This window comes from Saccopteryx bilineata, chromosome 10 (assembly GCF_036850765.1).
Source record: "Saccopteryx bilineata isolate mSacBil1 chromosome 10, mSacBil1_pri_phased_curated, whole genome shotgun sequence".
Taxonomy (NCBI): domain Eukaryota; kingdom Metazoa; phylum Chordata; class Mammalia; order Chiroptera; family Emballonuridae; genus Saccopteryx; species Saccopteryx bilineata.
In genome coordinates this window covers 39,985,806-39,997,895 of record NC_089499.1, presented here as the reverse complement: position 1 = coordinate 39,997,895, position 12,090 = coordinate 39,985,806, and the positions used below count along the sequence as shown (strand labels likewise).

Sequence of the window (12,090 nt, the reverse complement as noted above, 5' to 3'; positions counted from 1 at the left end):
AGAAAATCCAACCTAGCTGGGTAGCTAGCTCAGAGTATGTCTCCATACTCCAAGTTAGCAGGTTTGATCCCCAGTCAGGGCACATGCAAGAATCAGCCAATGAATGCATAAAAATAAGTAGAACAACAAATCAATGTGTGTGTGTTGTGTGTGTGTGTCTTTCTCTCTCTAAAACCAATTAAAATTTAAAAAAGAAAAAAGAAACATCAAAACTATAGTGAATTTTTGTGAGTTTTTTGAGACCAAACTGACATCATATGCCAGGGATCAAAATCTTAAATGCTCTGGAGAACAGTTTTGTAGCTTTTTAAATGCATTTGAAAGAAGGGAACATAAGGAAAATTACATGAAGGTGGGAGAAAACAAGGTAGGAACTATATTGCAAAATAGTTAAGATTCTGTGCTTTCTTAAGGGTGGAGATAATGCAGGCATTCCAGGGGCTTGGGGAATCCACTGTGGGTTTTTAGATTCCTCATGAAAGAATTCAGACACAAGCCAGCATAATGTTTAAAGGGAAAAAAGAGGAAGAAAATAATAATATAATAAAAGAATTTAAAAAGTGAAAAACTTTTATTAGTTGAAGGACTGGAATAGAGAAAAGGCTATTTCATAGGCAGAACAGCCCCTCCCTAGTGGGATTTACTTATATTATTGAGGCTCATTTGTTTTTGTATTTGTTTTTATTTTTATTTTTTGTGATAGATACACAGAGAAAGGGACTGATAGGTACAGACAGGCAGGAAGGGAGAGAGATGAGAAGCATCAAGTCTTAATTGCAGCCTCTTAGTTTATTGATTTCTTTCTCATATGTGCCTTAACTGGGGGGCTACAGAAGAGTAAGTGACCCCTTGCTCAAGCCAGTGACTTTGGACTTCAAGCCAGCAACCTTTGAGCTCAAGCCAGCGACCTTGGGCTTCAAGCCAGCGATCTTTGGGCTCAAGCCAGCAACCATGGAATTATGTCTATGATCTCACGCTCAAGCTGGTGAGCCTGTGCTCAAGCAGGCCACCTTGGGGTTTCAAACCTGGGTCCCCCATGTGCCAGTTCGACACTCTATCCACTGTGCCACTGCCTGGTCAGTCTGTTTTTGTTTTTGTTTTTGTTAATTTTTTCAGGTGTACAACTCAACACTACACCCTGTATCATGCCCTTCCACCCCAAATAAAGTCTCTTTCTGTCTCCAATCCCCCTCTTTTTCCCTCCTCTTCCTACCTCTATCCCCATTTTCCTCTGGTTATTGCCACTCTGTTGTCTGTATCTGTGTGTATATGTTTTTTACTACCCTCTTCACCTTCTTTGATCCAGTCCCTCTTTCCTCTTCCCTCTGACAGCTTTATTTAATGGAGCAATGGAACATTCAATAATGGGAGTAATATTTAGGATTTTCCTGAGAAAAGACTTTGCAGAAAAGCATTAATTGGCAATTTTGTGTCCTCATATGGTCTTTTCATTTCTTATCTTGGCAGCTCTGGGTCTGTTGTTTAGTATGGTAATATGTTAAAATGCTCTGTTGTTTAGTATGGTAATATATAAAAATGGGCGTATAATGAGGCTAAGGGTTACCACAAGGTGAAATTAGTTATGTTGGATCTAGCTGGTCTTCTGCTGGTTCTAATTCATAAATCTGTTGGGGTTGGTCTTACTATCTGTGATAGTAGCCCTTATTGGTTCCAGCCCTTTTACCAAATACCCTGTTTCAGTCACACTTTAGAAGGAGGGGTCTGACAGTGTGGTAACATATTAGAAGGAGGGATCTAAAATGAAACATTTCAAAGGTGTATTAACCTAGATGCACCAAACAATAGACAGGGCTTGCTTAAAACAAAAATTAACCTTTTTCTAAAGAAGTATATGCAGCCCTGGCCAGCTAGCTCAGCGGTAGAGTGTCAGCCCAACGTGTGGAAGTCCTGGGTTTGATTCCCAGCCAGGGCACACAGGACAAGCGTCCATCTGCTTCTCTCCACCCTTCCCCCTCTCCTTTCTCTCTCCTCCCCTCCCACAGCCAAGGCTCCATTGGAACAAAGTTGGCCTGGGCGCTGAGGACAGCTCCATGGCCTCCATCCACCTCAGGTGCTAGAATGACCCAGTTGCCACGGAGCAACGGTCCAGGTGGGCAGAGCATCGCCCCCTGTTGGGCATGCCGGGTGGATCCCGGTCAGGCACATGCAGGAGTCTGTCTGTCTCCCCGCTACTCACTTCAGAAAAAATACCAAAAAAAAAAGTTATATGCTAAGGGCATGACTGCTCACCATGACCTGCCCTGTTAGGAATTTATGGTCAGTTCACTGTGTGAGGTTACTTTCCATAGAACCTCTTTTTTCATCTATACTATTCACATCTTTACTGCCAACATTTTATTTCCAGTCCCTCATTCTAGTTTATTCATATGGTCTTTGTTAATATGTAAGGAAATACAGGATAGTGATTAAGAATGTGGATTTTAGGCCTGACCAAGTGGTTGCACAGTGGATAGAGTGTCGACCTGGGTCTCTTGAGGAGGTCATCCAGCTTGACCTCGGCTCTGGCCATTTGGTTCAGTGGTAGTGTGTTGGCCTGGTGTGTGGATGTCCCAGGTTTGATTCCTGGTCAGGGCACACAGGAGAAGCAGCCATCTGCTGCTCCCCTCCCCACCCCCTCACTCCCGCTCTCTCTCTTCTTCTCTCACAGCCATGGCTTGATTGGTTTTAGCCCACTGGCACCACTGGTGCTGAGGGTGGCTTTTAGCACTACATCAGGTGCTAAAAATAGCTCAGTTACAATCATGGCCCCAGATGGGCAGAGCATCAGTCTTAGACTGAGGTTGGTGGGTCATCCCAGTCAGGGCACATGTGGGAGTCTATTTCTCCTCCTTTCACTTAGAAAAAGGAGGGGGGAAATGAAAAATTAAGAAAAAAAAAAAAACATGAGCAAAGGGCCACTGGCTTGGCTTGAGCCACCAGGTCAAAGCACTTACGAGAAAGCTATCAATGAACAACTAAAGTGGTTCAAGTATAAATCAATGCTTATTTCTCCCACTTCTATCTGTCTCTGTCTTTCTTTCACTTACTCTTTCCCCAAACAATCTTGAATTTGGTATTAATCATTTCCACCATGTTTTTATTAATCTTTTCTTTTATAGCTTGTTTTTTATCTTGAGGAAATCCTACTCACATGTATTTTCTTATAAAAGTTTTAAACATTTTCTTTTCTCTATTAGGTTTTAATTCAGCTGAAATTTATGCTGCAAGTTAAGGATTCAATTTTTTTCTTTTCTGTATGGATCCCAACTGTCCCAGTAATATTTGCTGAATCCTTTCCCATTGGTTTGCAGCTCCACCCATCGCATGCAAAGTTTTCCAATGTGTGTAGGTATTATTTCAGCTGTCCATTTTGTTCCACTGGTCCACTGTCTAGCCATGCCCCTTCATTTCTATAGCTTTATAATAAATTCTGATATTCTTAAAATTTTTTAAAAAGGAAGAATATGGACTTTAGAGTCAGAGTAATCCTAGGTTTCAATTCTTACTCTGTCACTTAGAATCTTTGGGTGCTCCTAACTTTAGTTTCCCACTTATAAAATAGGAGTATTACCACCTAATTCATAGAGTGATTGTGAGGTTTAAATTTATCCCTTGGCCCTGGCCGGTTGGCTCAGTGGTAGAGTGTCAGCCCAGCATGTGGAAGTCCTAGGTTCGATTCCCAGTGAGGGCAGACAGGAGAAGCAACCATCTGCTTCTCCACCCCTCCCCCTACTCTCTTTCTCTCCCCCCCCCCCAGCCCCACAGCCATGGCTTGATTGGTTTGAGCAAGTTGGCCTCAGGTGCTGAGGATAGCTTCGTGGTCTCCACCTCAGGTGCTAAAAAAATGGCTCAGCTGCCGAGCAGCGGAGCAATGGCTCCAGATGGGCAGAGCAGCACTTCCTAGTGGGCTTGCTGGGTGGATCCAGGTCAGGGTGCATGCAGGAGTCTGTCTTTTTGCCTCCCCTCCTCTCACTAAAAGAAAAAAAAAAGATAAATAAAGAGCCTGACCAGGTGGTGGCACAATGGATAGAGCGTCAGACTGGGATGCAGAGGACCCAGGTTTGAAACCTCAAGGTGGCTGGCTTGAGCAAGGGGTCACTTGCCCGGTCAAGGCACATATGAAAAAGCAGTGAACAACTAAGGTGCTGCAACAAAGAATTGATGGGTGCTTCTCATCTCTCTACCTTCCTTTCTGTCTGTTCCTATTTATCCCTCTCTCTGTCTCTAGCTGTCACGAATGAATGAATGAATGAATGATTGATTTATGGCCCTTTAAACACAGTATTTGGTTCATAATAAGCCCTCAAGAGAAGGTTGTATTTACTATTAACTAGCTTATTGTTCTACTTAATTTTTTAAATTTATGTATGTTTTAGAGACATCGATTTATTGTTCCATTTATTTACACATCCATTGGTTGATTCTTGTATGTGCGCTGACCTGGGATCGTACCCACAACCTTGGCATATAGGGACAATACTAACCAACTAAGCTACCTGTCCAGAGCCTCTCCTGTTCTGCTTGGAATATGATATTTTAGCGCTTTCATGATAAAAATTCTTCTTCAGTAGTTCTTTGTTGCCATAAGACTAATATCCAAATGATTCAACATAGCATTTTTAATGGTCTTGCAGTTCAGTGAAAATGGATCCTGTTTTTTCCCTCAGCTTTCCCTCTTGCCACTCAACTCCCTATTTATGTCCCAGCTACAATAAATTAACAGACTCTCAAAAGCATCTCTAGGTTTTTGAACATCTGGTCTCCCTTGAACACCTTTTTCTATAACTAGATAATTTTTTGTAGTTATTCATAACTCAGCTTCCATGTTAACTTTTTTTTTATGTTAACTTTTTTGAGAACTCTTCTGTGACTACTTTTGACTATGAGTTTCCAAAATAACACTTCTGATATTCTAAATCTGCTGACTATTCCTTTGTGCATTATATAAATTTCCCTTAATACACTGTGTGTGTATTTTTTTTTCTTAGCAAGGGGGCGGTGAGGGAGAGAGAGATATAAAGGTCCAAGAAAGGATTGAGTATTGTCAGCTGTACAAAGACTATATTAAAGAAGTTTAGTTTAATAGAGTACTTTTTAAAAGTGATTTCTATGTCTTTGCTCATTTAGTTAATCTTCATTACTATTTTAAATATCAATACAATATTGATTTATCTGTATGCATCTTGCTCATTAGTGAGAGGAATATAAGCTCTAATATGAGACAGTCCTGTTTTCAAAACCTTGCTAATAATGACTACCACTTCCAATCTATATAAATATTAAATTAAGTAGCAGTAAGCTCTTAACCAATGTCTGACACATTGTAGGTACTTGATAAATTCAAATTTCCTCCTATACTTTTCAAATGTTTTCTTTTTGTGTGTGTGACAGAGACAGAGAGAGACAGAGAGAGGGACAGACAGACAGGAACGGAGAGAGATGAAAAGCATCAGTTCTTTATTGCGGCACTTCAGTTGTTCATTGATTGCTTTCTCATATGTGCCTTGGAGGGGGGGCTACAACACACTGAGTGACTCCTTGCTCAAGCCAGCGACCTTGGGCTCAAGCTGGTGAACCTTGTTCACACCAGATGAGCCCCACACTCTAGCTGGTGACCTCAGGGTTTCAAACCTGGGTCCTTCACGTCCCAGTTCGACACTCTATCCACTGCGCCACCACCTGGTCAGGCTCAGATGTTTTCTATTGAATATTATATAGCCATCTTATTAAATCCCAGCTAACCTTAGATTAAAGCCCATCCTCCTATGAAGATCCCTCCAGCGCATTTCTGACTTCCTACTGTCTTTTTTATTATTATTATTATTGATTTGAGGCAGAGAGGAAGAAGGAGAGAAAGGGAGAAGTATTGATTTGTTGTTCCACTTATTTATGCTTTTGTTGTTTGATTCTTGTATGTGCCCTGACAGGGTATCAAACCCACACCTCGCATATTAGGACAATACTCTAAACAACTGAGCTACCCAGCCATGGTCATGGACACTGTCTTCAAGTTATCTGTCTTCCCTTGACATTTTACAGAATGCCAAGAATATAGGAAAAACTCAGTACACGTTTGTTGCTCAATTGGTTTTTCCAGTATGCTGCTGTGCTCCCTCACCTTACAACCTTCCAGCTAATAATGTGTTATTGCAATGACTAACAATTTTAATATCAGCCTAAGTAAACCATACTTATAAAGGAAAATTTGTTGGAGGAATACTGATCTAGCTAAATATAACTGAATGTTTGGGGTTATCATTTTGTTGCCCTTTCCTTTAGGATAACTAAGAAATAACTATATGGTTTAGTTCTCAACAATAAATTTTGTTTTATGAATTTCCTTGACATTAAGCCAATTTGGCTGTTTTCCATTTATTATTTCTTCTAGATAAGTTTTGATACTGTAATTCATGCTTGCAAATTTGAATGTGTCTTACAGGAAGATTTATTGGTATTAAGGAAAACAGTGAAATCCTTTTTAGCTGTTTGCCAACAGTGCCTATCTAATGTTAATACTCCAGTGAAGGAACAGGTAAGAAATTAATTATTAGTAAAGAGCCTTCAAAAATAACTCAACATGTAAAAAGATATAATTTTTTAAATTGCAGATCTTAGTCTATAAGTTTTTTCTTAACATTAATGAGACCTGGGACAAGAATGTAGATATCTGAATATATAAGTTACACACCTCTTTTCTTACCTTGACAAGTATGCTGACATAATTTGAATTATTCCAAGAATTCTCCTAACTTTCCTAAAAATTCTGTGCCTTAACTTAAAGGGCTGGCCAGTGAGCCAGCCTCTCCTCATCTCACCTTCAGCTCTTTTCCACACTAGGAAGAACTTCTCATGCATGCATGGGAAAATTTCAGCCCACATGTCCAAACTCTATCAGCATCACCCCTTTAAACAGCTAGTTGTGTCTTGACCACCCCGGGACCTAGAAGTATGCACACTGGGGATGCAGTGGGCCTACAGAAGCCTGTTCAAGCTCTGGTAGCAGAATCAGACCTGTTAAGGCAAGGAATCCCTGAGTCCTTGTACCTGGACAGTGGTATGGAAGTAAGAGTGCAGGTAGGCATATGCCACTGGTCCAATCAATGGGCTCCTCACCCTTGGGAAGGGGCGCCGCCCAAAGACTGTTGAAGTAGAGCCAAAGGCAATACCATTTCCATAAAGTGATTTCTGTCAGCTATGTTTTTCTATTAGGAAGTACTTTAATATAAAACAAAATGTACATCTTCCATACTGTTTTTTATTATGATGTTGGGCTTAAAAAAGATTCTTATTAGTCTAATTAAAGTATACAGTAGTACTTATCCTTTATTGTCTCTTACAAATAGGGTATCATGGTCTCTGTTGAGTTATCAGCATATAACTTAAAACGGGAACAAAAATGATCTTCTTTAAACCTTGTTCTCTAAATCTTCTGAACACCACCAATGCTTTATAAAATTACCTAGCTCTGAACATTTTAACCAAAAATTCAGTGTTTTTGTGTCATCACTATTTTCTGACATCTGATACTATGGCCTTGGGGGAAATAAATTCCCCTGTATATTTTTTTAGTTTCCCTTTTCAGATGGCTCTTTCTAAATATCTTTATGTATTTCATGGTTGTGTAGTTAGCATGAATTGACATGATTCTTGCTGGAGGTGGATAGCAAAGTATATAATAATCTCTAAATACATGCCAAAGTTGTGTTTTCCCATAGAAATAAATTTTTGGAGGGGGGGGTAAGTACATTGTTTTGAAATATCAGAGCCCTCAATTACCAACAGAATTTTTGTTACAATAAACTGATGGCAGGTTTATTTCATATCATCCATTAAATAAGGCAAATATAGCAACATAACAATAATACTTTCTCTATAGAAAAACACATTGAAATCTCCCTTAAATGATTAAATTAGTTGGGAAGCTGTTACATACTGGTTTTTATGAGAATGGCCTTGAATTCAATTTTAAACCTACTGTTGAGTTTGTTTTTACATTAGATTTTTTAAATAATCCAAAATAGTAGCTTACAGGTTTATAGTACTGCATTGTAATTTATGGAATTTTGCTCATTTTTTGATTAAGCAGTATATGATTAATTTCTAGCTTCTATCATAATTTGTCATTTTCATGTTTTCAGGGTTGAGTTTAACTCATTGTATCTTAAGTTCAGGTTAAAATTTCTTAATCAGATCTTTGAGTTAATGTAGCGAAATAAGAGAAATAGATTATATTTGGGGGAGGAGGAATCTTAAATATGACTAGTGTTTAATTTGGAAATTTAAAACTAAGTAGTTGGAATTTAAATACCCAAAATTTCTATTATGGTACTATTATTGAACTGTATTTAATTTAGTATGTTTTCATTAACATTAATTTGTAGTTGTAGCAGTATTTTACTGATGAATTCTCTTTGCATTTCAGGCTTTCATGTTACTCTGTGATCTTTTGATGATTTTTAGCCACCAATTAATGACAGGTGGCAGGGAGGGCCTTCAGCCTTTGGTGTTTAATCCAGATACTGGACTCCAATCTGAACTCCTCAGTTTTGTGATGGATCACGTTTTCATAGACCAAGATGAGGAGAACCAGAGCATGGGTATTTGTAGCTTTCATCTTGTCAATATTGATCTTATTTTACCAGCCTGAAAAGATGAGAAAAAAAATTTTCAAACTTAATCCTAAAAAATACTAGTTACTTTTTTTTAGAAAATATTAATAATACACTTGTATAATTCAAAATCCAAAAAGAATAAAAACGTACACAATGAAGTCTCCTTACTTTGCGATAATGAATAATTATACACATTTTTCATTTCACACATGTGCAAAATGTATATGTCAGATAGAATGTTGTTTTATATTGAGCTGTATCCTGGTTCACAGTTATTTTGAAGGAAAGTATCAGAGTTCCTTTCTGTTCCTGAGTGGTCATCATATATTTTCTAAATTTATAAAATATAACGGTAGGATATTAAGTGCTGACAGACTATTAAACTTCACCAGTCAAAATTGTGATGAGCCTGCAGAACGAGAATTAGTAAAATTAGACTGACTATAAACATAAGTTATATAGGTTGTGAAGTAGATGATTTAAGTTCTCTAAAATAAGATCTGTGGCATATCTTATCCTTCCGAGATCAGACGAGATCGGGCGCGTTCAGGGTGGTATGGCCATAGACAAGGCATATCTTATCCACAGATCTATTTGGTGCTTTTAGAATGTCCTTTAACAGAACATTCTAGGAAATACTAGACTGTAAAACAAAGTATATTTAGAGTCTTTATTAATCTCAGAAGATAAAATTTACCTGCTACTTGTCTTAAGCAAAAAGATTTCCAGCTTCTCAAAGCACTGCTGCTTTATAGAAAGACCAATTAGTACAATAGAAAGAAAAAGAAGTTGAGGATAAGTTTTTTTATTTCTTAAAAATCTAAAGATGGGAAGAAAGAACAGTCTCCAGATAAGGACAGGTCAAGATTTAAGAAGGTCAATACAGAGCCTGAAACAAATGTGGTAAATGTTATCTGAAGCCTTGTGGAGAAAATTTCCTAGGATTAGAAATAGGCCAGTAGGGCCTGAAAATTAAAAATGTAAGGAAGGAACACTTCTTGTTTTGAAAGTATTTGATAGGGTTTTATTTTTTAATGTATATATGTATAATATGGTTTACAAAATACAGTTTATTTCTCAGCGGATATTATAACCATGTTTAGGATAAGCATTGAAAACTAACTTCCCCGTGTATTTCCATTACTTCCCATGTATTTTTCCAAAAGAAAACCTTTTCCTTGTCTTAAAATTTTTTTCTATGTGTAAATATATCAGCACATAAGGAATATTGAACTAAAACAGCATTTTTAAAGGTAAACAGACAGTTTTATGACAAAACAATCAGAAAAAGGAATCTTTAGATAGTGTTAGGTTATCTTATTCTTTGCTATGAAAGTGTTCTAGATCAGTGGTCCCCAACCCCCGGGCCATGGACCAATAGCTGTCCGTGGGCCATTTGTTACCGCTCCGCAGAGAAAGAATAAATAACTTTCATTATTTCCGTTTTATTTATATTTAAGTCTGAATGATGTTTTATTTTTAAAAAATGACCAAATTCCCTCTCTTACATATGTATAAGACTCACTCTTGACACTTGTCTCATAAGTTCAACAATTATATTTTAAAATACCACAGTTTTTATGCCGGTCGCATAATTTTATTTTGTGCATTTATTTGTCCCACCCTAAAGGCCGGTCCGTGAAAATGTTTTCTGACATTAAACCGGTCCGTGGCCCAAAAAAGGTTGGGGACCACTGTTCTAGATGATAAGAACCATAGTGCCTACCAAGTATTTGATAAATGTGTAACTAAATATATCACCCTAAAATAAGCAGTATAGCTATTTTTTATCATATCTAAAACTGAATTGTACCTTTTTTGTAAAGGTATAATATAAGTTAGTTTTTAATTATACAGATATTCTACATTGTTTTACCTTGGATAAAGGGCCAAAGTTCATAATCAATTTATTTTTTGTGGTTAGAGGGTGATGAAGAAGATGAAGCAAATAAAATTGAGGCCTTACATAAAAGAAGGAATCTACTTGCTGCCTTCAGCAAACTTATCATTTATGATATTGTTGACATGCATGCAGCTGCAGACATCTTTAAACACTACATGAAGGTATGGTTTTGTATTATTTTTCTCCTATCTAATTAGCAAAGAAACTAGTCATTAAAATGAAAGGATGGTGACAGAATCTAAAGTTCACAGCTTTCATGATATAGTATTGGTGATTTTCTGATATATTTAAAGTTTCTCTCTTTCATATAACTAAGCTTTTTATCTATACCATTATATTCTGTAAAGTAGGAGTTCCTCATATTTATAGGAAGGACTGCTTTTTTATTTTCATGAGGCCGTGTATTCTCTTGATCAACCTGTCAAAAAGCTAATCTTTATGACATCTCTTCAGATATTTTTTTAAGTATGCCAAGTGTGTACCATGTTGCATGCCAGAGCTAAAGTTACAAAAATTGTTTTTATTTCTGCTTTATTCCATTCTAAAGCTTGAGAGAGTCAAGTAATTAAATAATTTCATTATACAGTATAGTAGTGGTATGTATAGGGGTTCCTGGAAATATATAAGGGCTACCGGAAAGTTCTGTCCATTTTTGGAATAAAACAAAATACAAATTTTTCTTACCGTCAATAAACTTTATTAAATAATATAATTGCCATTATTATTAATGATTTCTTGCCAGCGTGAGGGCAATTTGTATATCCCATTTTTGAAAAATGTTTTATCTTTTGATGCAAAAAATTGAACCAGTGCTTGTTTGATATCTTCTTCATTTTTGAATTTTTTGCCCTTCAAAAAATTTTGTAAGGACAAAAACAAGTGTTAGTCAGAGGGTGCTAAGTCCAGGGAATATGGTGGATGCGACAGACATGCTTCTGTCGCATTTCTTCCTTGTTGAAATTCGTAAAAATTACAGTGGCGTAAATGAACTTTATCAGTAGCCATGGGTACACTATCGTTTCACACATAAGACTAACATGAATCAACGTTGTTTTAGTTAATTTGCTACATCAGTATGTATACATTAAATGATAAAAAGAGAGGCACACATGCGCCAAATAAACGTGCTTATGTGTCAAAACTTGTGATAGAAACGGACAGAACTTTCCGGTAGACCTTATATAAAACAGGTACCCAACTCTTAAGAAATGTGAGGGTTAATGAAAACTGCTTAGAAGAGACTTATGAACTAAGTCTGAGACACTAAATATAAATTAGTCAAGCAAAGAAATAGAGGGAGGACTGGTAAGCTGATTGAACTTCATGAACATCACAAAGGAATATGAATTGTGTGGAGAAGTGCAAGTAATTTGATATAGCAACATAGATTGCTTATAAAAAAAAAAGCCCTGGATAAGATTTATAGATAGTGACAGATTAGACCTGATTTGCTGTATGAGAATTTTGGATTTTTTTTCTCTAAGGGAGATAAAGAGATATGGAAGTATTTTCATCCATTCTTCATATGACAGGATTTTGGTAGGCACTTTCCTTCCTGGCTGCTCTTTCCACAGC

General features: G+C 37.2%; 1 protein-coding gene across 2 annotated transcripts in view; it reads left to right on the top strand.

Annotated features, from left to right (window-relative positions):
• The window catches only part of STAG1 (STAG1 cohesin complex component), a 468,912-nt gene that overhangs the window by 425,387 nt on the left and 31,435 nt on the right, over nucleotides 1–12,090 (top strand). For both annotated transcript variants that reach the window (XM_066244489.1, XM_066244487.1), the window contains 3 exons: nucleotides 6,440–6,532; nucleotides 8,423–8,597; nucleotides 10,537–10,676. In XM_066244489.1, coding sequence (XP_066100586.1) covers nucleotides 6,440–6,532; nucleotides 8,423–8,597; nucleotides 10,537–10,676 — 408 coding nt within the window. The remainder of the gene's footprint in view (nucleotides 1–6,439; nucleotides 6,533–8,422; nucleotides 8,598–10,536; nucleotides 10,677–12,090) is intronic.